The sequence below is a fragment of the Balaenoptera physalus genome, assembly GCF_965194825.1.
Source record: "Balaenoptera physalus genome assembly, chromosome: 18".
NCBI classification, from domain to species: Eukaryota; Metazoa; Chordata; class Mammalia; order Artiodactyla; family Balaenopteridae; genus Balaenoptera; species Balaenoptera physalus.
The window spans coordinates 68,352,484-68,376,984 of NC_138899.1; the positions used below are offsets into that span (position 1 = coordinate 68,352,484).

The window sequence follows — 24,501 nt, forward strand, 5'->3', positions numbered from 1 at the left end:
ATGTCCCCATATCTCTTCCCTCTTGAGCCTCCCTCCCTCCCACCCTCCCTATCCCACCCCTCTAGGTGGTCATAAAGCACTGAGCTGATCTCCCTGTGCTATGCGGCTGCTTCCCACTAGCTATCTGTTTTACGTTTGGTAGTGTATATATGTCCATGCCACTCTCTCACTTTGTTGCAGCTTACCCTTCCCCCTCCACGTATCCTCAAGTCTATTCTCTAGTAGGTCTGTGTCTTTATTCCTGTTTTGCCCCTAGGTTCTTCATGACCTTTTTTTTTTTTTTTTTTTAGATTCCATATATATGTGTTAACACACGGTATTTGTTTTTCTCTTTCTGACTTACTTCACTCTGTATGACAGACTCTAGGGCCATCCACCTCACTACAGATAACTCAATTTCGTTTCTTTTTATGGCTGAGTAATATTCCATTGTATATATGTGCCACATCTTCCTTATCCATTCATCTCTTGATGGACACTTAAGATGCTTCCATGTCCTAGCTATTGTAAATAGAGCTGCAATGAATATTTTGGTACATGACTCTTTTTGAATTATTGTTTTCTCAGGATATATGCCCAGGAGTGGGATTGCTGGGTCATATGGTAGTTCTATTTTTAGTTCTTTAAGGAACCTCCATACTGTTCTCCATAGTGGCTGTATCAATTTACATTCCCACCAACAGTGCAAGAGGGTTCCCTTTTCTCCACACCCTCTCCAGCATTTATTGTTTGTAGATTTTTTGATGATGACCATTCTGACCGGTGTGAGATGATATCTCATTGTAGTTTTGATTTGCATTTCTCAGAATTCAAGCACCATTCAAGCTTATTATATTTTATCTTGGCCCTTTAACACAGGATTCTGAGAGAGTCAGTATTATCTTGATTTTACACATGAGAAAACATAACTGAGTTAAGTAGTTATGTGTAGACCACACTGGTTGAAGGCATCTGCATTGGTGTACAAATTAGCTCTTGCTGAGTGCAAATCTTATGTTCTTTAAAAATGCAAAATGCAGACACTCAAGAGGAGTTCTAAAATTTGACAAAAGAAGAGGCAGCAGAAGATGCAAGGTATTAGGGTTCCCCAGAGAAACAGAACCAATAGGAGATATAGAGATGGATGGATGGATAGATAGATAGATACATAGATAGATAGATAGATAGATAATAGATAAGATAGATACATAGATAGATGATAGATAGATAGATAGATAGATAGATAGATAGATAGGAGATAGATGATAGATAGATGGATAGATAGATAGGTAGATACAAATGATATTTATCATAAGGAATTGGTTCACACAATTATGGAGGCTGAGAAGTACCACTATCTGTCATCTGTAAGCTCAAGACCCAAGGGATCTGGTGGCATAAATTCCAGTCTGAGTCCGAAGGTCTAAGAATCAGGAACACAGTCCCACTCCAAGATCAGGAGAAGGCCCATGTCTCAGCTCAACAGTCAGGCAGAGAGCGAATTCAGTCTTCCTCTGCCTGTTTGTTCTATTCAGGCTCTCAGCGGACTGGGTACTGCCCACCCACATTAGGGAGGGCAATCTGCTTCACTCAATCTATCAATACAAATACCAATCTCTTCTGGAAACATCCTCATAGAAATACCCAGAAATGTTTAACCAGATATTTAGGCATCCCAGCCAAGTTGACACAAAATTAACCGTTGTATACAGAAAATTTAAAAAAATATGTCAACTAGAGAAATCAGATTATTTTCACAGAAATTTAGCCAAGGGCAAGTTAAGCTTTACAGCTTTGCTACATCCCAAAAATACAGCATTGGTTAGGTATCGATGCTAAAGTTTACCTCCATTTAAGATGGTCTTTCACTATGTTCATTCATTATATAACATTTAAAGAGGAGATCTAAAATAATTATTAACTAAAATATATTTCTAGTATAATATATCTTCAGTAAAATGTATATAGAAAATGTCACAGAATTTGCATAATAATGATTATTTTACTTCCAAACACTAACAATGTTGGTTTCAGTGGCAGAAGGCTATAATTACAATGTGTTAAACATCTGGTTTAAGAAAAATAAATATTTATACATATTCTAATTTCTGATACTCTATAGACAAAATATTTGATTAATAGATTTTTATTTAGCTTTTCGTCTAGATGTTCCATCAGTGCATACAGAGCGCCTGTGAGGTTTTTAATATCATGGCATTTTGGGATTGTAATTTTGAATGGTAAACTGACAACTAAAACATTAACTCCCAGCTTCAATTTCATGGTAATTTTAATAAATCAGCAATGTTTACAAAACTAACAAACTGTTTTACCTGAGGTGGTGTGGAATCATATCTATTAGAATTAGAGTAGATCTTGGTAGTTTAATTCCTCAATTTCCTTAAGGCAGCTGGGTCCCCAGGAAACAGAGAAAATTAGCAGAGATCTAAGAGCTGTTTTAATGGAGCCAGAGTCAGAATGGAGAATTCTATGAAATAAACCATAGCTCTTTCTCATTTCTGAAATCAATGCTTTAAATTAGTTTAGGCCAACTCTTAGAATAACAGGAGAACACTGACTTAAAGAAAATTAGCTTCATTTAGTTAGAGTTTAAATGAAGACTTGATGGAAAATAAACTATACCACTTATATAAGTAATCCTATCATATCTGTTAAATTTCCAAAGACATAGAGCTAATTGAATTTGGAAGAAAATGCTAACATGCCTGCTGACAAAAGCTGTTTTAAGTGTGGTCTTAAATCTTTCAATGCCAATATACTAAGAAGATAAACTTCTAGGATGAGTATTTAAACATCATAATATAGCTTTATATCGTTAAAAAATGATCACAATGTCATAGGGCAAATGACAGTACAGAATAACAAAATTCTCTGGAAGGCAAATCTATCATAAATTTGGACGATAACCAAATAACCTGTAAAAAAACCTGCTTTGCCAAATAAATGTAATCTTTTAAGTTGCTATGGTAATTACTATACTTGTTGGAGGTATTTAAGAAATTCTGAATCCCTTGTGCATAATGAACTTTTATGAAGAGTATTCTAAGCAGTCAAGTTTTAAAAAAACTAATTTGTTTTTGATTTGCATAATTGATGTTTGAGTTCAGCATAGAAATAAACTCAGTTGGTAAATTTAAAGGACATGAAAAGATTGAGTGAAAGATTTTAAAGTTCAAGACAAAAGGAAGAGATTGCCTTCTATGATATTTATGCCTACTACTTCTCTGTTAATTGTATAAGTGCCTTTAGGTTGTTATTCAGTCTGAATTACTATCCAGAAACAGCAAAGAAAGTGAGAGTCGCCTTGCAGCACAGTTCTACTGAGCTTTAACATTCTGGGTTTAATTTAATATTGGGAGTGAAACCCACACTTAATTATTTACTAATTGCTACATCTCACATGAGCAAAGGACTAAATTATGTTCTCTTTTTCTAGCTGCATTCATAGTGAATTGAACCAGATTATTTGAGATGCTGTGACTGGAGAATGGGAAGGAGGAGATGAGGTGACTATGACTTGCCAGGGGTCTTTTTAGCAGGCATCTGTGAGCCTGGAAATAGTCTCCAAACAGGAGAAGAGCCAACGGGGGGAGTGACAAATAGGCCTCCGTTATCTTGAGTATAGGTTAATATGGCTGCCAAGGCTCAGTTTGCAAAGAAGCCTAAGATCTGAGGGACCAATGTTTAGGGGAGGTCCAACAGTGCTGGTCAGGACTCAGAAGGACTTTCTGAGAGCCAGTGATGAGGAATCTGAGGTTCAGAATTAGGAGACCAACTACACAGGTTAAGGCATCACTGGAAATTTAGGGAACATGATAAAAACCCAGTCACTGGGAAACTGAATGGCCATTTCATTAACAGAGAGAAAAGCAAAATGTGTAATATGGGATGAAGAAAATTGGACATAGCGTAGGGAACACATTTCTCAAGCCCTTGTGACCTTGTCAAGTTAGGCATCTCACTATCCATCCCAAGGGTCACTGATCAACTGTGCTTAATCCAGGCAGGTTTCCTGAGGATTGAGTTCATACATGTAAAATCTAGGACAGTGCCTGGCATGGATTAAGTGCTCTGTAAGTGTTGTTGTTTTGGTTGTAACAGTGTTTTTGTTGTTACAAGGGACTGAGTTTTAAAGTAGACTCGGTCTTTGGAGATCTAAGCAGTAAGGCAAGAACAAAATTCCTAGGGACATGGCGGGACCAGCCTCATTAAGGAACAGCCCTAATCTAATAGAACTCTCACTCCCACCTGCCTAGACCAAAAATCGGTTGGGAATGTGGAATAGAATTTATCCTGAAGGTGTTTACCGTGTCTGGCTCTGACTACTTGCTGAAACCATCAGCATTTTGCTTGCTCGCCATTTTGCAGCATTTTCTGGATGCAACACTAAGTGGCTGCATGTCCTTGCAGAAGTTCAAATTTTTTTTCTGAGCCGCAGAAATGTATCTTTTCCTGTGACTTTGTATAGTTCTTTCAAATCCCCAAATTTATACAATCACTAAAAAGTTCAGTATTTGGTAGGGAATAATAAAGGTCACTAAGTAATTTAGAACAAAATTGGGGTAACCAAAATTCTAAAAGGCATAATAGGAGAGCCATTGTGTAAAAGTCTGGATGCTTATGAACAATAACAGTTATTCTAGGAAGAGAAACTAGCATAGAATGGGGGAGCTCTTTCTCATCCCCATTCCTTTAAAAAACCGCTTCCTCCTCCTGGAATTCCTTGCTTCCAATAGTCACTGGGGAGACACCTACTCATAGTTAAATACTTACTTACATAGAGCTCCATTAACAAGCATTTCTTGCCCCACAGGTACAACTAACTGCTTTCTCTTTGGAATCCCCAAGAAACAGTTTATAAATCTGTACTGGAGAACTTGCCACGTGGTGTTTATTATTGATTATCAACAAAACTTCTCTACTAGATAGTGTCTTCCCTGAGGTCAGGGATTTCTTGCTGTTGTTTTAACAGCTATATTGAGATATAATTATGTGCCATAAAATTCACCCAATGGGATTGTGTTTTATTTGACTTTTTATCTTCAGCTTTCAAAATAGTCCTGGTATGATATAGAATTAGCCTCAATAAATCTTTTTTTGAATAATGGAACCCACATATGAAGGAGTAAGGATTTCCAGTGGACACCAAGCAGATGTGAAACTGATGTACCCCGGTTAACTAGTTTGTCTACAGGATCAAGTTGGTAGATCAGGTCACCCTCTGCCACCCGCACTCACTCCGTATACTTTCCTTTAAAGGTTGTGCCTTCAGGGACTTCCCTGGTGGTCCAGTGGTTAAGACTTTGCCTCCCAGTGCGGGGGGCGGGGTGTGTGTATGTGGGTTCGATCCCTGGTCGGGAAGCTAAGATCTCACGTGCCTCGCGGCCAAAAAACCAAAACATAAAACAGAAACAATATTGTAACAAATTCAATAAAGACTTTAAAAATGGTCCACATCAAAAAAAAAAAAAAAAAAAATTTAAAAAACAAAAAGAATGCGCCTTCAGATAGAGGAGGGGACATTGCTTCACCAAAAGTGACCCCTTGCCTGAAATTGCAGTGGACTAACATAAATAAATCAGCTTCAGGATTTACAACTTGGGACCTTAATAATAGGCTCACCATGCTATCTTCAGTAACTGAAAATGGGGAAACAGAACAAAACAACCTATCTTTTCCTTTTTGTATCAGGACAGGTTGTTTTAGGAATACAGAGAACAATGGATTGGGAAACATTCATGGATTAAACCTCTAAACATAAAAAAATTTTAGGAACTATATATCAGTGGTTGCAGGGGAGTCTAGTTGTGTCCCCCCAAATGCTAAGAGCTCTCTTGGTAATGCTAAATAAAGCAAATTATGCAATCAATAAGTACAGGGAACACTGTTTCCTACTTTTATATTTCCTCCAAATGCCTCAGGTAAAGGCTATATGAGAAATGAATGTCATATAAAACCTATCATTTAGAAGAAAAAAACTAATGTAGACTGTCGTATTTACAGGTATAACAAATAAAGATACATGTGTGAATTTTAAAAATTATACCCCTAATAAAAACATTCTGTCTAACCCCAGCATGACGGTAAACCTATATATCTTCACTATCCAAACACAAAATATATTTTAGTTTTAATAATAAAATAGTACTTTTTAGAAATAAAAACAACCAAATTAACTTCATAATAAATATTTAGAATGAAGACTATGATGGAAAATTCTAAAAACTGTGTTATCTTCAAAAAGCTAATTTCTCTTTGTAGTTATAAAATAAGTAGATTTGAAATGACTTCATACAGTTTTGTTTATCTAAACAACTAATAAGTTTGAAAACAGTTTCCTTGGAAAACTCATTTGTATATAATGAGGAGATACCCAGTCTATAACCAAGAGCAAAAAGTAATGTATCAAAGCAGAATACAAATAACCTTGTATTTATAAAAATTAAGTCAAAAATTATAGAGCTTTATGAAAACATGAAGATGAATAGAAAGAATGACAAAGTTAGTAATGTGTCTAAAGTCACATGGCTTATGGGCAGAGACAATGACAAAAGCAGGGACTAATAGGGTCAGAGTCTAATCACTATAGTCATTATAGATTATCCACTTTAAGTCATCTGTCTAGTTCTTGAATTCTCTCTCCAGTATATTTTCCCTTTTGAGTTGTCTCTTGCATGCTTGAATACTGTCAGCAACAGGGAATTTACTAACCTCTGAGAAACACATTTAATCTTTGACAACAAATATTATCATTAATAGATCACTCTTTAGCTGAGAAGAAAGCTTTTTCATTATAATCTCTACCTATTAGTCTTTGTTCTAGTATTTGCAGTCATGGAAAACAAGTCAGATACCTTTTAAACATGATAGTTCTGCTAATTATCAAGGACAGCTGATTGTTCCTTTTATATAGTAAACTTTTACTTTGTGATTAAGAGGTTTTTTTGTTTTGTTTTGTTTTTGTTTTTAGTAACATATACTGTGTTCTCCTTATCAAAACTTAGAAAATTTAGGCAAGAACAGAAATCACCAATTACCCATAGGTAACCTTTCTTAATTATAAGCGTAGTTACCTCCTTCTTACAGGTTTTATCATTGTTGTAGACATTAATTTTACTGTGTTCAAAATTTTATCCATGATTAGCACGTATCATAATATGATTATTCTGCATAATATTAACTTTTAATACATATTATTTTAATAGTGGTACACTTTTTAATTAAATAGATATTTAGCTCTTAATTGACTAGCTTACAATTATTGTTTTTTAAGTCTCTCCAGTTTTTTCTGACAATATGTTAAGAGTTATTTTTCCTATATAAGAGTTATTTTTCCTTTTGTGTATACATCATTGCCTGCTTTATGAAATACAGCTCCAGGGTTGATTCCTGGGAGAGATGTTCGTGGGGTAACGGGCTTGAACCTTTCAAAAGGGTGATACACATATTTCTAATTCCTTTTCACTTTAAACTATCACCAACAATTAACAAGAGAATCGTTTTCACTGCATCTTTTCTGGTACTGCTTATTCTTTTGTATGTAATGTGATCACATTTGACGTGCAATGTCTTTTATCGTACTGGTAGACTTCACAGTTTTAGAGGTCAGTAAAGTAGAATGCATCTTCAAATGATATTTTCCAGTTATATTTCCTTTTCTCCCAGGAGGCTGTTCTTTTTATTCTTTGAATCTTAGTGATTTTTCTTTTCTATTTAATAACCTCTTCTCAGTCATATTTATTTTGAATAATTTTCCTAGTTGTTTTGGCTCTTAATTTTGTACATTGTTTTCATACTAAGATTTTTTGCATTCTGTATATACATAGTATGATTCTTCCTCATGGTCATCTCTCCATTGTATTTTGTTTGGAAAACTTTTCCCCATCGAAAGGATTGGTTAATATTTACTGACATTTTCCTGTCACTTTGCTTCAGTATTTAACTTTTAAATATACTTTGAATCACTCTTATGGTGTTACTAAATAATTATTTCCAAAACTTCTAACCAACTGTCTCAACATTGTTTATTGTTATTGCTTTCCTGCTCTGATTTTTCATGCTTCTTGGTTGATATGCTACTATGAAATACGTGTTCTGTTACTTCTCCCTCTCTCTCTCTCTCTCACACACACACACACACACACACACCACCACCACCACCACCATGACCAACAGCAATAACATCTAACATGGTATCCTTACCTCTGCAATAATCTAATGGGTATTTTTTTTTAATTTTGGGGTCATATATTTATCAAAAATTCTATATGTGCATACAAATTTATGCATTTTTATATTACTTTTGCTATCACTACAAGATTTGTTCCTTTTTGTTTTGCTCAAAAGACTCACCATTACCATAGTTACCATTCATACATACACACACGTGCCCACACACAATGTCAGAAACTAAAGGTCAGCTATGGACTGCAGGATCTGGTTGTTCTGGGCGACTTTTGAATAAATTTTGCTGTTGAATATTTCATTTTTGAAACTAGGTTATTTCGTCTTTCTTTTGTTTAATCTTGTAAACTACTTTTTTGCAACATGTATTGCTTTTCCCCCACATTTCTTCTTAATATTGCTTCCTTTATGACAACTTATGCTTTCACTGTCCACAAGTAGTGACATCTTTGACACAATGAAAGAAGTAAAAGTGTTTCTGATGTAGTAATAGCAATATGTGTACACACATTCTTGTTATAAAATGATATATGTATTCCTTAAAATCTTCACATTCTATGAAGGTATGAAAAAATAGGGATATGGGAAAGGATTAGAATGAGAGTACTTGAAATATATTCAATCAGAGCACTAATAAAATACTAATAAACTCAATAAAATATGAGCAGACATTTAAATCTCCACAAACATACCACCATCAGAGTCTGGGTTTTGCATTCTTAATACTAAGGGTTAATGTTTCCTCCTTCATGATATAAACTCTTGATGGCACTCACTTGGTTTATTAGCAGATGGTCTTAGTTTTCACTCTTACGCATTTCCAAATCAATCAGCAGCCTAAATGACCATTAAAAACAGAAATTGGAGGGACTTTCCTGGCGGTCCAGTGGTTAAGACTGCACACTTTCACTGCAGGGGGCCCGTGTTCCATCCCTGGTCAGGGAACTAAGGTCCCACATGCTGCACAGTGCGGCCAAAAAAAAAACCCAAAACAAAAAAACAAATAAAAACAAACAGAAATTGGATTATGTACGTCCCCAGCTCAAAGCCCTTCAAGAATTGCTTATTATGTTTTAAATACATTCCCAGATCCTTGCACTGCATTTCCTGGCTACAGAACCCATTTCTTCCACTCTCGCCTTTGCTCACAATACTCCAGACGCGCTGTCCCTGTTTTACATCCTAGAATGCATCCTTCTCCTCCTGCCTCACTGTTTTCTCACTTTCAGATCGTTTTAACATCATGGTCTTCTCTGCACTTTTAAATTTCACTTAGCTGGCTTTTTGTCATCTTTCACGTCATAGAGAGGTAACCCCTGAGCCCCCTACCTAAGGTAGATCTCCATCTTCTCCCCCTCCTGCCATCTTTCTTCACCCCCTCTCATCATTTGTTTCCATTGTAGCCCTTAAAAACTGTAATTTTGCTGTTGGTTCCTTTGCTTTTTTAATTTTTTGTGGGTCCCGTCCAATGGACCATAAGCTCCGTGAGTGAAAGGATCCTGGCTTCAGGGTATTGCCAATGTTTAATATACACATTTGACATACAGATGTTCAGCAGATACTTTATTCATTCAGTAAATATTTATTGTGTACTTTTTACATACTAGACCCTTTTCTAAGCCTCGTGCATAGATCAGTGAGCAAAACAGACACAAACTCAGCTATTTAAACCATAGAAATCTTTCTCTTTATACCTATACTTTCCATATATTGTAGTGCCATCCTATGATCAAATATGGTCTTCATGTGAGCAATCTTCTGAGGCTTTATGCATGAGACTAATTTTATTCCTCCTTGCATTTAAATAATTTTAATAAATATGAAATTCTAGCTTCAAAATTCTGTTTGGGGGGTTTATCCTTTTCTACTTTTTGGTAAAAACCTCATTACATTCTAACCTCCAAATTTGTTGTTAAGAGGTCTGATGTTAATCTGTTTCTTTATTCTTTTTATGTATCAGACTCCCAAAATATTATCATACAGTTTTCCAGTAAAGCAAGGATAAGTTCTTTATAACTCCCAGCAGTAGGGAGAACATCACATTGATATAGCTGTGTAGTGCCACCAAAGGGGCCAGTTGGGGAGAATATCTGTAGGGTTTTCTGCCCTGGGTACAAGGAGTTTAAGGTGGATATTTCAAGGGAGGAGAATGATTGAGATTGGGCAATATTTGTGACATACTAATTTAGGATTGGTAGATTTGGCCAAGTGAGGGTTCTGGAGAGAGTCTTGATAAGTAAAGTGTTTGATAAGGAAGCTATTTGCCCAGGTGAGCGGGATGTTATCTCAGATAAACTTACATGCAGGAATTTCTTGATGGGGATAGTGAAATCCTGAGTTATTTATTGGTTTACAGTTTTATCTTCCCTGGGCAAAGTTTTTCTAGAACAAAAACTAATGTTGTCACAGCTATTCCTTATGATGTATGTGGTAGGGGATATTTTTTTCTCCTCCTTTATAATTTCTTTTAATCTGTGAAGGAGTTATTCTTATATATCTTATGTGGTACTATGGATTCTTTTCATGGGAGGTCTTACATCTTTTATAATTATGAAAATTCTTGGTCATTAATACTAAAAATATGTCCTGCACTCCATTATTTTATTTTCTCTTCATTCAATTGCTATTTTATAGATTTGGGCTCTTATACATCCATTCTCTCTTTCTCTTCACTTTTACTTTTTCCTAACTGGGAGAATTTCACGATCTGAACTTTCAGTTTACTGATTCATTCCATGGTCATTCTGCCAGTATCTCCAATTACTTATTCTTGATGATCTCTTATTCCTCAGATTTTCTCATATTCTCTTTATAATTTTGTAGATATTTATACACGTATTTTAGTCTCCTGTTAACAGGTATATTAACTCTGTTTCTCCCATTATAAGATATTCAATTTGCTAGCCTTGGCTGTCTTGTACTTTTTTCCTCTGTGCTCACATTTCCCTGGAAGTATCAGCCAACTGACCAAAATCTAATGCCTTTCTGATGATTTTTAGGTAGTAGTGATAGGAAGTGTATTCCAGAGCTGAGAGCTATAGATGTGTTGATTTACACATTACAGTTATAGTTCTTTGTATGGGTGAAAAAATCTTGGGGGCAAGATAGTTAGAGAAGAAAAATAGGTAAAAAATGAAAGCATTTTTCCCAGGGTATTCAGTAGCTTCGTGACTGTTGACTGGATGTCCGGTTATGCATTGCTGCCTTCAACGGGCCTACAAGGGCTAAATCATTTTTCAGCACGTGATTGAAGCAATTTTACCCTATTAATTTTATTCCTTTACCCAAAATGACAGAGGAATAACTCTGAGAGTATAGTCATTAATTCATTGATTCATCAACAAATTTGGGGCACTAACTACCTGCTTAGCATTGGGGATGCAATACTGTATAAGTCACAATCTTTTATACAGTCAAAAAAAAATGTTCTAAAGCTAAGAGGTCCACAGGGTTTATGAAGATGTATAAAAAAGGCCATTAACTCTGCCTTAAGAGGAAGAGAAGAAAAATCCTCAGAGGCTATGATACTTCACAGAAGGTTTTAAAACTTGATAAGAATTGCCAGAGACTCAGGGGAGGAACAGTTTTCCTCTTGTAAAGAACAGTGTGAGAAAATGCTTAAAAGTGTAGTGGCCAAGTGGTTTGGGATTCTTGTCAGTGTAAAATAAGGTTTTCCAGGGACTGCTTTGGTAGATATGTCAAAGAAGGCATTTAGAAGCAAGGTCATGGAGGTCCCGTATTCCATAATAGGTTAGTGTTTTTCCTGTGAATGGTTGTCAGTCATTTAAGGATTAAAAGTGAGAGAGTGATTGAATCAGCTTTACATTTTAGAAATATTAGGCACGTGGCATTGTGGAGACTAAACAGGGAGGATGCAAGGATAACATCAGTGAGATTATTAGAAGGATATTGGTGTAGCCACGTGAAAGATGATGAGGAAAAAGGCCTGGAGTTAGGAATGATAGCAAAAATGAGAGCATTATGCTTTTATGTGGAGTATGCATTATATCAAAGATTATTGAGATAATATACTATACCAATAGCAAGAAAAAAATCCGAATTGGATTGAGTGTGAATAAGTTATCTGGGAAATTGTTATTTTATATCAGATTTCAAAAAAAAATACAAATACAACTTAGATATGTGCCATAGTAGCCTAACAAAAAATGAGAGTCTTTATTTCTCACTGTGTCATAAGGTCACACGCGTATGAAATGTATCTTTTGGCAGTTAGGGAATAAAAAGCAAAAAAGAAAAAAACAACGTTGTTTGGGAAAATTTTATTTTACTTTTAATAATGTATACTCAAGAGTGGAGATTTCTGTCTATTTTCTTTCCTTTGTGTTCTTCGGAATTCAAGTTCACTGTTCTTTGCACCACACAGCTAAATTTATCCTTTAGGGAATATGCCTTCAGACCCTATAAATATCTGGAACTTTTGTTTTCCTGCATATCTTCATGTTGTTTAGATGATTGTGGTTTTCATATCTAGGGACAATTTTTTAAAATTTCTCTTGGGATTGATATCAAGGTGAAGCTCTCCCACAGTTTTGTTTCTTAAGTCCCAAACATATTTAGGGAAAATAAATGTTGGGTTCATTAAGAATTCACATCGCGGGATTTGAGTTTTTCTTCATCACATCCCATATCTCTTCCAAGTCTTTGAAACATAACTTGACGAAGCAGCCATTTTACTTCCGGCTTATGTGTCATAAAGGGGGCATTGAAATCAAAGGATCTGTTGAACTCTGTAATTTATGGGGAAAAAACATCTTTTTCCTCCAGAAAGTTTATTCTGAAAGTGCAGGATCAGAAACAGGCTTTTATTTCCACATTTGAGGTCAAGATATTTGCTTCAGGGAGATCCCTGGTGTTTTACAGACTTTCTATCCAGTAGCAATTCCGTTGTTGCGGATAAGAGTGTCAGCTCAGGAGCCGTCAGCCTTATCAGCGGCTTCTCCTTGCAATTACATTCGTGTATCACAGTTTTCAAATGTTAAACTTGATTTTTGTCCTTCTGTTAGTATCACTGCATCAAGTAATCCAGAAGGACAAGTGGATGTACTGAAAAATTATATACTCTTCCTGACTTTCTTAAGTTTTTAGCCATCAGAGTTGCTCCACCTTCCTTCTTTCTCTTCCCCTCTCTCTCTCTTTCTCTATCTTTTACTATTCCATTGTAAATATTTAAATTTTATTTACTTTATGTATTTACATTTTAAGTATATTTCAAATCCATGTAGCCTTCCAAACATGAATTCTTGTTTTGTTTTTTTTTTTTATCAAATTCAAGATGTTAAAAGAGAACAGCAGATAAAAGGTCTTTCTCAGCACTAACTCTTTGATTTTCCTCACCCATTCCTTCATCGTTGTTGTTTCTCCTCACTTTATAGATGGAGAGACAGGTTATCTAATGGAAAGTCTCATGCCCAATTCACATCTTAAACACAACGTTGAGTAGAATATATCTTTCTCTCAATGTCATATTACTCTTTTTGAAACTTACATCGTTTACATTTATGGTAGTTATCTGGATTAGATGAAATAGATTTTAGTAAGTCTAACTTCTCATTATGTGACCCCTCCTCTCGCACAAATTCTCCAGTATCTGCTATGTTGTCCTCCAATCCCTTCGTTGTCACCAACATCTTATACTCTGAAAATGAGAAGTCAAATGCTGTTTACTGTCTAATATTTTATGTGATACCATCATTAATAAAACAAAGTAAATGAAATAAAATGAAATACAGTTTTTCCATCCTCTAAGCTGATTCCTAATCCTGACTGAGCCATAATTCACACGAATTTCTGATACTGTGTATGTGTATGTATGTTCACACTTTCATTTTAACCTGTATTTTGGGGTAAGCTACAATGAAACACTAGTCTTAAGCAAAAATATTGTTGGTGGGAAACCTTGGATTCAACTCTAGAAAACGAAAATTAATGTATTTTTCAAGAGCCATGGGTAAGGACAAAGTGAGGTAATAGAAAATGTATACTGCTGAAATAGAATATAAATGGCAGTTATTATCATTATGAAGACTTACACTATAGTCTGGATAAAATCGCCATGTGAAAACCACAACTTTGATCCCGCACACTTTCATGGATAGAAAAGTTGTGCTGGGGAAGTGGGCGACAGTTGCCTTCCGAAGGCAAATATTTTAATGTTACCACTGATGCATATATGGGGCATTTGGGATCAGAAAATTAAAAAGAGATATGTAACATAATAATGATGTTGATTTTTGAAGTTTTGGTTATACTGGAGGATTATTAAATTGTCTTTGTTGTCTGATAATATAATTTTGTTCCCGTTATTCTAGTCAGTTAATGCATTGTCTAAATACTGAAATTATAATCAAGCTTCAAGTAAGCAATTTGCATGTCTAAAATTAATATATTTGAACACCAGTATTAATTTTTATGTTCCTCTAAAAAGGTAATATTGCTATTTAAAGAACTCACAACACACTTAGTCTGCAATTGTAAAAATAAATTTATATCATGCTGTATAGTTGGTCATTATACGTTTAAAACACCAAGACTAACAAAATGTGAAATATTTGAGAAAAATAGTCTGGATTATAGGATTACCACTTTTTGCTTAGTCTATGAAGAGGCCTTAATAAAGTGCTGAATCTAATATGCCAGAAAGGAAGAAATTATGGAATTGCAGTTTTGTGTATTAGATCCTGAACCTAGATATTTGAGAAATCATGATGCATAATCTGGACATCAAAAAATAAAACTTAACTATTTGATAACTGAAATTACTGTTAAATTGAGGTAGCATGCAAGCAATGCATACTTTCCCAAGTTGAGAACATTACACTAATATAAGCACGTTTGTTAATGCAATGCATGTTCAAGCTACAGTTAAAGCATTATTCAAATCTGGTTAAGTTACTTATAAAATGATTAGATCTAAAAAGATCAATTAAGATGAATATGTATGTTCAGGTACTTAGAATGCCCCATTCATTTTAATTTGATGTAGTGAATGTATGTAAGTAAACATGTGGGTTGAATATAAATGACATAGAATAATAAAATAGTTCAGACCATAAGTATGAAATCAGGGCCTAACGGCAGTAAAGAAATTATATTCAAAACAGAATACATTTTTCAGTAAGTTTGTATCGCTAAGATGATAACCAAATCAGTATAACTTCTAGCGACATCGGACTTTTTTATTAATCTATTTTAAGACGATAATCTCTTATTTACTTGAAATAATTTCCTCATCTTCAACTGTATATTTACTGTAACTTCAAAATAATATTACATTTTACAGTAAATGTATTCCTGCCTTGTGGTTTATTGTTTCATGATATGGAGGTAAGAGAATTAAGAAAATAGCATTTTCATAATAAACCATATATTTGATCCTTTTCTAAATGCTTCCGCTGGAAATTTAATTGCCTAGACTCATCTTGATAACTAATATCATTGGTACACATTCTTTCTTCCTCAACGAATTTACTTACAAGAGGAAAAAAATAAAATTATGCTCATCGGGCTCAGTATGATATTTTATTGACATTAATATCATTAACTCACAGTAACTGTAACGTCAGTTCTTACAAACACTAAAAATAGAAATGAAAGTGAAAAACATTTTGCCCAGATATTGATATTCTGTAATCTCAACAGCATCTCCATGATGAGCAAAACTGACAGTGCCTGACATTCTTGAAAATCCCTGGTCCAGTTTGGGGACCCCAGAGATACAGCCTTTGCCTTTCAAGGTTCTCTGTTAAAAACAATATATATTTATGATAAATTTATAAATAATTTTTAAAAATTACAGGTGCAACCTCTGACAGACGTTACTTTTAAAGTAACTTTTATAAGTAACTTGCCAAATACTGGCCTCTCTTTCTTCTTAAATAAGAACTTTGAAACCTGTGTTTCTAGATAACTGAATAATTACTGCCTATTTCCATTGTTTAAAGGGAACATAACTTCTCACTTAATAATTACGGTTTCATCGTTGTTATTGGCCTCATTGTGAGTTGTTAAATGCGATGCATAATCATTCAAAAGTGTGCTGATACTAATCCTTGTGTGTGTTGGTTTTTGTTTGCACTTTCAGAGACCAAGAAATAGCATGGCATGAAACATGGCTCAGTTCTATTACAAAAGAAATGTTAATGCCCCCTACAGAGACCGCATCCCTCTCAGGATAGTCCGAGCAGAATCAGAGCTCTCACCGTCCGAGAAAGCCTACTTGAACGCCGTGGAAAAGGGAGATTATGCAAGTGTCAAGAAATCCCTAGAGGAAGCTGAAATTTATTTTAAAATCAATATTAATTGCGTCGATCCACTTGGAAGAACTGCTCTCCTCATTGCAATCGAAAATGAGAACTTGGAGCTCATCGAACTACTCTTAAGCTGTAACGTCTATGTTGGAGATGCTCTATTACACGCCATCAGGAAAGAAGTTGTCGGAGCTGTAGAGCTGTTACTGAACCACAAGAAGCCCAGTGGAGAAAAACAGGTATGTGCAAAAATACTGGCTTTAGTTTATTTTACTTGCAGAAGGTTACTATGGATGGTCATATTCTCCCCAAATTTTAAGAAATGTTAGCCTTGAAATCAGAACTATTATGACACAAAACCACTGCTAAGTACATATTTTATACTCTCCAAAAGTCACCGCCACCTGCACCTCCTACCCTGGCTAATCAGACTTTAGTGAGAACCAAAGCAAAACAAAGTAGCCTATGGTGGCTTCCCATACATTGGAAACATTTCTATCTAATGGTCAATAATGTTTTCGGGGGGCTACTGTGTACGTGTGGGTGTTTCTCCTCTCGTGTGTCATTTTCTGATGTTCTACAGTGACAGGCTGAATTCTTTTGCTAGTTTCCTTTTTAACCTGCTTGCCTGTTCTGGAATTCTGCATGTTAATGCAGAAGTGAGTTGTACATATAATTCTGATATTGTTCTTTAGCAAACTCCAATAGATTCTTTTAAATTGAGACTTAAATTTTTAAAAAGCAGGGGAAAAAAAAGATAACTAAAAAGTAACTGAACTCCGACTGTAGGCTTAACTACATCAAATTTACTAATGGCAAAATGTAGCTGTATCTTAACGTCACGGGTAGAAAATAAACCAAAATGGCACACAATTATAAATACAATGTGGTTTTATTCCTATTTTTTATTCTTATCTCCCTATTTTTTTACCACTAAGGAAGTGGAGAAATCGTTGACAGAAACGAATAAGGAATCTATTTTTTCCTTATTTTCTATTTTTCCCATTTGTCTGTCTGGATCTGAATCGTCTCTCTGATCCTTTATCCTTTCACACTGAACTCTTCACTTCCCTGCATCAAGTCTCACTGACTAATTGCAGAGACATTGCATGTACTTCAGTGGCTCAAATCTGTCCTTTAAAGTAAAATCTTATAAAAATGTGTGTTATTACAGCTCTAGCAATTTCTGTTCTATTTGATAAGGCGCAAACATTTTCTGCAAATGATGGACTCTTAGAGACGTTACATTCCTTTAAAGCAAGCTCTCCTGTAACTACTATTATCTTTGCTTTACTGGAGGACTTTGATCAGAAGCCTCACCACGATTAGGAGAAGAACTTCATGGCTGGGTGTCTCCTGAAAAAGTCTCCCCAAAAGTTCGTGTTCTACGGCCCATTCGTATGTCTCACCACCATGCACCCCTTTCCCTTACCTGAGCCCAAACTTTGATAAAACAACACTCGGCAATAACAATAGTTCTTTGCTTGTTGCTTTACTAGCTTTTTGTTCTTTGTTTCATATCCAGTTGTTTGGGATACCTTCCCATCATATTGGTAAAACTTTCCTGATAGAAGGATTTGCTTCTTTCATGTATCCTTTCAAACTTGTACTAACCTTGACAGAGGTGGATAGGTAATGGTAATCTCTGAAGGCATATGTTATGTTATATCGCAGTTTTACATAGGACACGTAGACAGGAATGAGTAAGAGTGTGTTTTTATCTGTGTAAGTTCAGGCTCTACTTTCCCAGGCACCTCGTGATTTTGAAACTCCTTCCACAATCAAACCCCTAAAGTATCTGCATTTCCTAATAACAATGATCTTATATCGTACACCCTGTTGTTTCATATCTATAAGGGCAACCATAAGACAGATGTTGGGACTGTGGGCCTAGATCATTTGAGGTTGCAACAAGTCTATAGAACAAAATTGCGATTGTGTTTTCCCTGTTTATTACTGTATAACCTTCTTAATTCTATCGTCTAGAGAACAGTGAGCAAACATTTCAGTGTCTCTTTAGTCAATGACATTTGTGCTGGCCAAAGTAATTTGGTGTCTGGAGAAGATATCTGCTATTATGAGATTGTTTGCTGGAAGATGTTCAACTTCTGAGCTAAACTCTAGGCTGACAAGTGGGTCCTGGCTTCTTAGAGGCACTTGATCTGAACCCTGATTATTAATAAATGGCAGTAAAGGTTTGCAATCTGCCAGGAGTCTGAAATATCCCAGGCCATGTGTTTCTGGAAGATTTCTCTTGTATCAGTTTGTAAGCCAAGAATTTTCCGTTTCTATTTGCACATTCTAGAATTCCTCTTCAGCGAAGGCACTGAGAATCAACAAAACATTGCATCTTTTGGTTTGAACTTTCTAATTTGGAAAGAGCAACTCCAGTCTACCTCAGAGTGCCTGGTATCTTGTACAATAAAAGTGAGGTTGTTACATCATGAAAGGTATACAGTATAGCACATAAAAGAAGTCCTCAGGGCTTGCTGGGGGGAGGAAAGGCAGACAAACCCCATGAGAGTTTGGCTGCTTATCTGTGACCTACTTAGATAATGCATCTCCTAAGTATGGCCAACCTTGTTTGGAATAACAATTTCCATAAGCCAGTGTCTGATAGGTAACAAATAAACTCTTGACAGGAATTTTTTCTCTCATAAATTGTAATTCCTTAGATGATTCTTGTGATAATTGAAAGCCATTTTGTGTTTACTATTTTTGCCTAATTTCCAGTCTCATGGGCTTCCCCCAAAGACCCTGGAACACATTACCATTAATTTTGTTGAGGTCACTGAAGCCGAGTGTTAAAACCTGAGAACACTAATATCCAAGAGGACAAGATTAACATAACTTGTCTTAAGATGAGTCAAGGAAGAGGATCTAATATAAAAAAACATACAAATCTGATGGTTAGAACACTTACTTAGAACTTAAAATGTGACAGACATGGATCAGGAAATACAGTCTTCTTTTACAAATTTGTCACAAATTGATTTCTTTCTCCTGAAAATAATGCAATGTGTGATGGCCTCCTGAAATCACAGGGGCTTGAGAATTCAGATTAATCTGTTTACTCTTCCAGTACATTCACCAGGGAACAGTTTACAATTTGCATATGCTTATTGTGTCAGGCCTTAGCCCGGGCACTGGGGAGAAGACATTATTCCTGTTTTCTAGAGTCTAGTTGTGAAGAGAAACAGGAAAAATATCATGGGAATATGAATAAAGGTGATCACAATGGAAAAGATGAAAGAGAAATAAATCCTTGGGTAATTATTAAATTAAATTGACTGGACTTGGTAAATACAAAATATTATGTTTTAAGGTTTATAACTGGAGAAAGTTAATTCCATTAACTGAGATAGAGATTATAAGTAGGGTTTATGAGACCTGCTTGGATATACTCAGTTTTCAATTTATTGACATTAACATCTAGGAGATAATTAGAAATTTTGGACTTAAGAAAGGGGTCTGGGATTGATATACAGATGATAGGGAAGACATTGAAACACATAAAATCACCTGTCTTCCTATCACCCTGACATTGATTGTCTATCCTTTCCATCATATCTTGTTTAAATGATTATGATTGTTAGTATGTTAAAAACTTTTCTCAGTGCAGCATCTAATGAAGATATTTAGGTTTCGCCAGATAAATAGGTGGGCATAGATCATTAAGTATTTCCTTCCCTATTTAATGTACTTCTTCATAAACCAGGGTTTTGAGTTCTTAGTGTTTTATTTTCATTTTTACTATAAAAAATAGAAAGAGTAATACTTTACTTCTTCCATATAGTAGACAGCACAGAGAACCTGTCGTTCTCCACACTAGGCAGGAAGATGGAACATTATGTATTCTTACTGGGGCTGCTCTCTTGCTAGAATCATTACTCTGATACTCTCTGATGATTTTATTAAACTTTTCTTTAACCTTCTTAGTATCTTATTTCTCTACAGGGAATAACCGACAGTGGCTTCTTAGCCCCTTTTCTTAGTCAGTTGATTGGTTACTTGACTTCTAATTATTTCTAGCAGACCTTTCTCTTTGATATCTTCTAAGGCCAGATTCAATTTCAGTTTTAGCTGCTTCGGTAAATGTTTAGCAGAAACAGAACTTTCTTTTTCACTCTTCACTCAGACCGTAGTACTAAGTCTTCAGTATCATCAAAATTTCTGGGAGGGCTTGTTAAAACATAGTTTGCTGGATCCCACCCCAAGAGTCTCTGATACAGCGGGTCTGGAATGGGTCACTGGAACTTGTGTTTCTGACAAGTACCCAGGTGATATTCAATACTAATGCTTCTGGTCTAGGGACAACACTTTATGAACCAGTGACTTAGAAGATGTTGACAGTTACAGAATACCTATAGTTGTCTACCTTGTGTTAGGTGTGCTGGACTCTACCATGCTAACCTTACTTTAAGGAGATTTCAAATAATTAGATTAAATATGAATGATTAAGTGATATTTAATGTATGAGAATTTCCCAACTTCACTAATATATTTATTATATTTTCCCTTCTTTGGGAAAAATACTTTGCTAAACATTACTTATCAGTTCAACAGTTAAGATCCTAGAGTATTTCAACTGAAGAAATTTTTGGTTTGAAAGCTCTGCTAAAAAGAGTACCAGATTTTAAAATTTTGAGGGATCTTGGAAATCTTGGAGACCATCTAATCCAGCCACTTCATTTTACAAAAGAGGGCAAGGAACCATGGACCCAGTGGCCTTTAGGGTTTAACCTAACCAAAAGAATCTATAAATTAATAGCTAGCAACCAACCTGGAGACAGTCTGAATGATGAACGTTCATTGAGCTTGTCACCATGCCAATAATTGTGGTAAGAATTTTGTTTGCATTATCTCATTTAATCTTCACATTATCCTGTGAAGGTTGGTGCTTTTGTTCTCCCCATTTATAGATGGGGAAATGAAGGTACAAAAAGGTGTAAGTGACACGTCTCCGATCACAAAACCAGGAAATACCATTGTTGGAACTCAAGAGTCAGAAGATAACTACCACATTGTCTGGTTCTAGCTGATTAGTTAATAATGCTACTTTAAGATATGGGTTATATAAATTTAAAAGAGCCTCTAGAGGTACATATTTAGGCTGTGTCTCTGTCTTGAACATTATGATGCCATTTATAATTTAGTGGCTCAATAGATACTGAGTCATTAGAAGTCATTAGAAGCTATGAAATGCCAGGGAAGAGCAGAGCTGAGTAACAGAAATGCTGACTTCTAGTCCTGTTCAACACTTGCTAACAGGACAAGCCTCTGGAAATCATTCTGAGCCTTGGTTTTCTTGGCTATTAATTGGAATCATAGAATTAATTTACTTGCTTCTTAATGTCTGGTGGTGTTAAAATTCTGTAAAAGTGTTTTATAAGGTGACATGTAATAATATAATATACTGTTATTACTGTTTTATGCCATATTCTCTGCCTTCCTATTGACAAACAAATATATGAATAATACAATATACACTGAAAAGAAGTTCAGCACTGGCAATTTACCTTCTTGAGTGCATGACTTCATTTTCATTTGAAAAAATGCACTTACTGGAAATAGAAACCCTGTTCAGGGAGAGCAAAGGAGAATTTAACTGTTTACCCTTTCTCTTTCCATCTCAGTGCACATAGGGGATTTAAAAAATAATTTCTGTAGATGTTCTAATGCAATTTGTGACTTTAGAAACAGTACCCATTATGTGATCAGGAAATCAAAGGGTGAAATAGGAGATTGGCATTAGCAGGTTAATGCAAATATATATCCAAATCAAAATATACCCTGCTGGCTAAAAATAAAGGGCATTTTTTAGTTGATATGGGTGCTAATAAATATATCCCTGGCTTCTGGGAAGAGATAAAGTTTACTTTTATCTCTTACATTCATCTGATTTTCCTCACTGGACTTCAGAACAAGTAATTTACCTTCTGCAGTCCCATGAACTTCATATGGTCCCTATTAAATGTTGTATATGCTAAGACAGCCTATCTGTTCTAGTCTTTAGAGCTGCCCCTTGCAGAATGAAAACATTTCAGCCTCCTTAGTAGTTAAACACTTGAGGTTACCCCTTTCTATTTGCTTTTGTTACATCCTGGATATTGACAGTAAGTGAAACTAAATAAATGTATAATAACCATAATCTTGGTTACTATCAAAATTCAGAGAGTATGAGAGTAAAAGCAAGAGCAAGAGAGAATTATAGTAAAGTATTAAAAATGTTCTCCCCCCAAAATACTTATCCTATTGTGAGACATAGCTAGATAAATCATCAGTTATACTTTCTTAATATCTGGATGTAAAATATCAATAGGAAAGATGTTTATAATATTGTCTAAATCCACCATTAATATGAAAAAGCTGAAAATTATCCCCAAATATGATCTTTATAATGTAAAGTAGAAATCAATATAAAGTAATTTTTATTAAAAAGTACTTTGAAAGTCTAAAAATTAAATTGAGTCTTATTATTCCACAGCAGGGAATTTAAATGCTATTACAACACAGAGCCTAGATTGCCTTTAGTCAACTGGCAATTGGCAATCATAAGAAATCTGAATAATTCTGCCCTAAATGGAAGAATTTTTAAAAGACGGACTATGTTACACTGTTAATATGATGAAGTGGATTAAGATAACAGGCCATTCTGACTCATAAAATAATACACACTGACATTTTCTTCTTCTTGAAGACCAGCAAATTATAGACAAGTAATTCTCCTGAACCATGTTCTCTGTTCTTTCCTCTCAGCATATCACACTTATTATGAAAGTAAAAGTAATCATCATCATCATTAAATATGTTTGGAACCCACAAGAGCAAAAAGCTTTTAGCTCCTTTTGAAACTCAAATGAAAAAAAGTACAAAAAACAATCTCAAGCATTAGAGCTCCATGCAGTGAGGCATTTCCACACCACGATAAGAAAATACAAGACAGGGCCCTTATTCTCTGTTTGTAGACAAGGAAGGAGTGAGATATAGTGAAAAGAGTCGAGAGAGAGAAAGATGTGTCTATAAATCCTATTTTATAATCTCAGGCAAATTATTTGAGCCTTTTGAGTCTCAGCTTTCTCAGAAATAAGAGGGGGATGAGAGTCCCTGCTTGCCAAGTTGCTGTAAAGATTGGATAGTTAACACACTAATGTCACTGGCATCAAAAGAGCTCAGTACATGCAAATCCCTCCAGCTTGATGTCATTTGAGTATTTTACACGTATTCAGTTCAATTTAATTAAAAATACATATGTGCATTGAAGAGGCTAAAAATTCCTCAAAGCAAATGCATTGTGAAGTGTTACTGCTGGTGTGAAGAGTGAGTTTATGTTAGAATAAGAGAGACGGAAACTAGCCTTTCAAATGTGAGCTTTGGTGAAAAGATTTTTGGGGGTCATTTTTATTAAATACCCCCCAATCCATTATAAATGTTGTGATTAAATCTAAAAATAATAACTTGATGTCTTAGTAAGCAGTATATCAATTGAACTTCATTAATTGTAATAATTTAAAAATTAATCATTGAGGAAAAATGATGTCATTCAACAATTGTAATTCATTGAATAGATAAGGTTTTAATATAATTAGGAATTTTAAAAATATATATTATGATTAGAATGTCTCAAAACTGTTTTTAAAATGTCCTTTCAACCTATTATAGTTACTTCTGCTCTGATTAGATATAAAGTGAGTAAAGTTTTTATTGCTTTAATATCTGAAACACAAGAAAGTGAGGATTGAAGTAATGTAGAATTTTAAATGGTCTTTTCAAGAACCAATTTTCAAGCATTTAGAAAGAAAAAATATTGTCATTTTTATTACCACAATTTATTCTTTATGCAATAATTTTCTGGTTCAAGTAATGTCTAGATATATCAGTATTCCAAGTCTCTAATGTTTGAATCAGGTATTAGAAACACTTGACAGTAATTCCAAACTGTGAGTTTTGAGCATGTAAGAGCTGATTTATAGAATCTAGCCTTCTCAGAGAATGCTCAAACCCACCCAGAAAGAGTGGGTAGTTTTGGGAGAGTAAGAGAAATTCATAA

General features: G+C 35.0%; 1 protein-coding gene across 2 annotated transcripts in view; it reads left to right on the top strand.

The window, feature by feature from the left end:
* Positions 1 to 24,501, top strand: part of TRPC4 (transient receptor potential cation channel subfamily C member 4) — a 171,653-nt gene that overhangs the window by 38,696 nt on the left and 108,456 nt on the right. For both annotated transcript variants that reach the window (XM_082435554.1, XM_082435553.1), the window contains exon 2: positions 16,286 to 16,690. In XM_082435554.1, the coding sequence (XP_082291680.1) occupies positions 16,313 to 16,690 (378 nt within the window). In that variant the 5' untranslated portion in view covers positions 16,286 to 16,312. The remainder of the gene's footprint in view (positions 1 to 16,285; positions 16,691 to 24,501) is intronic.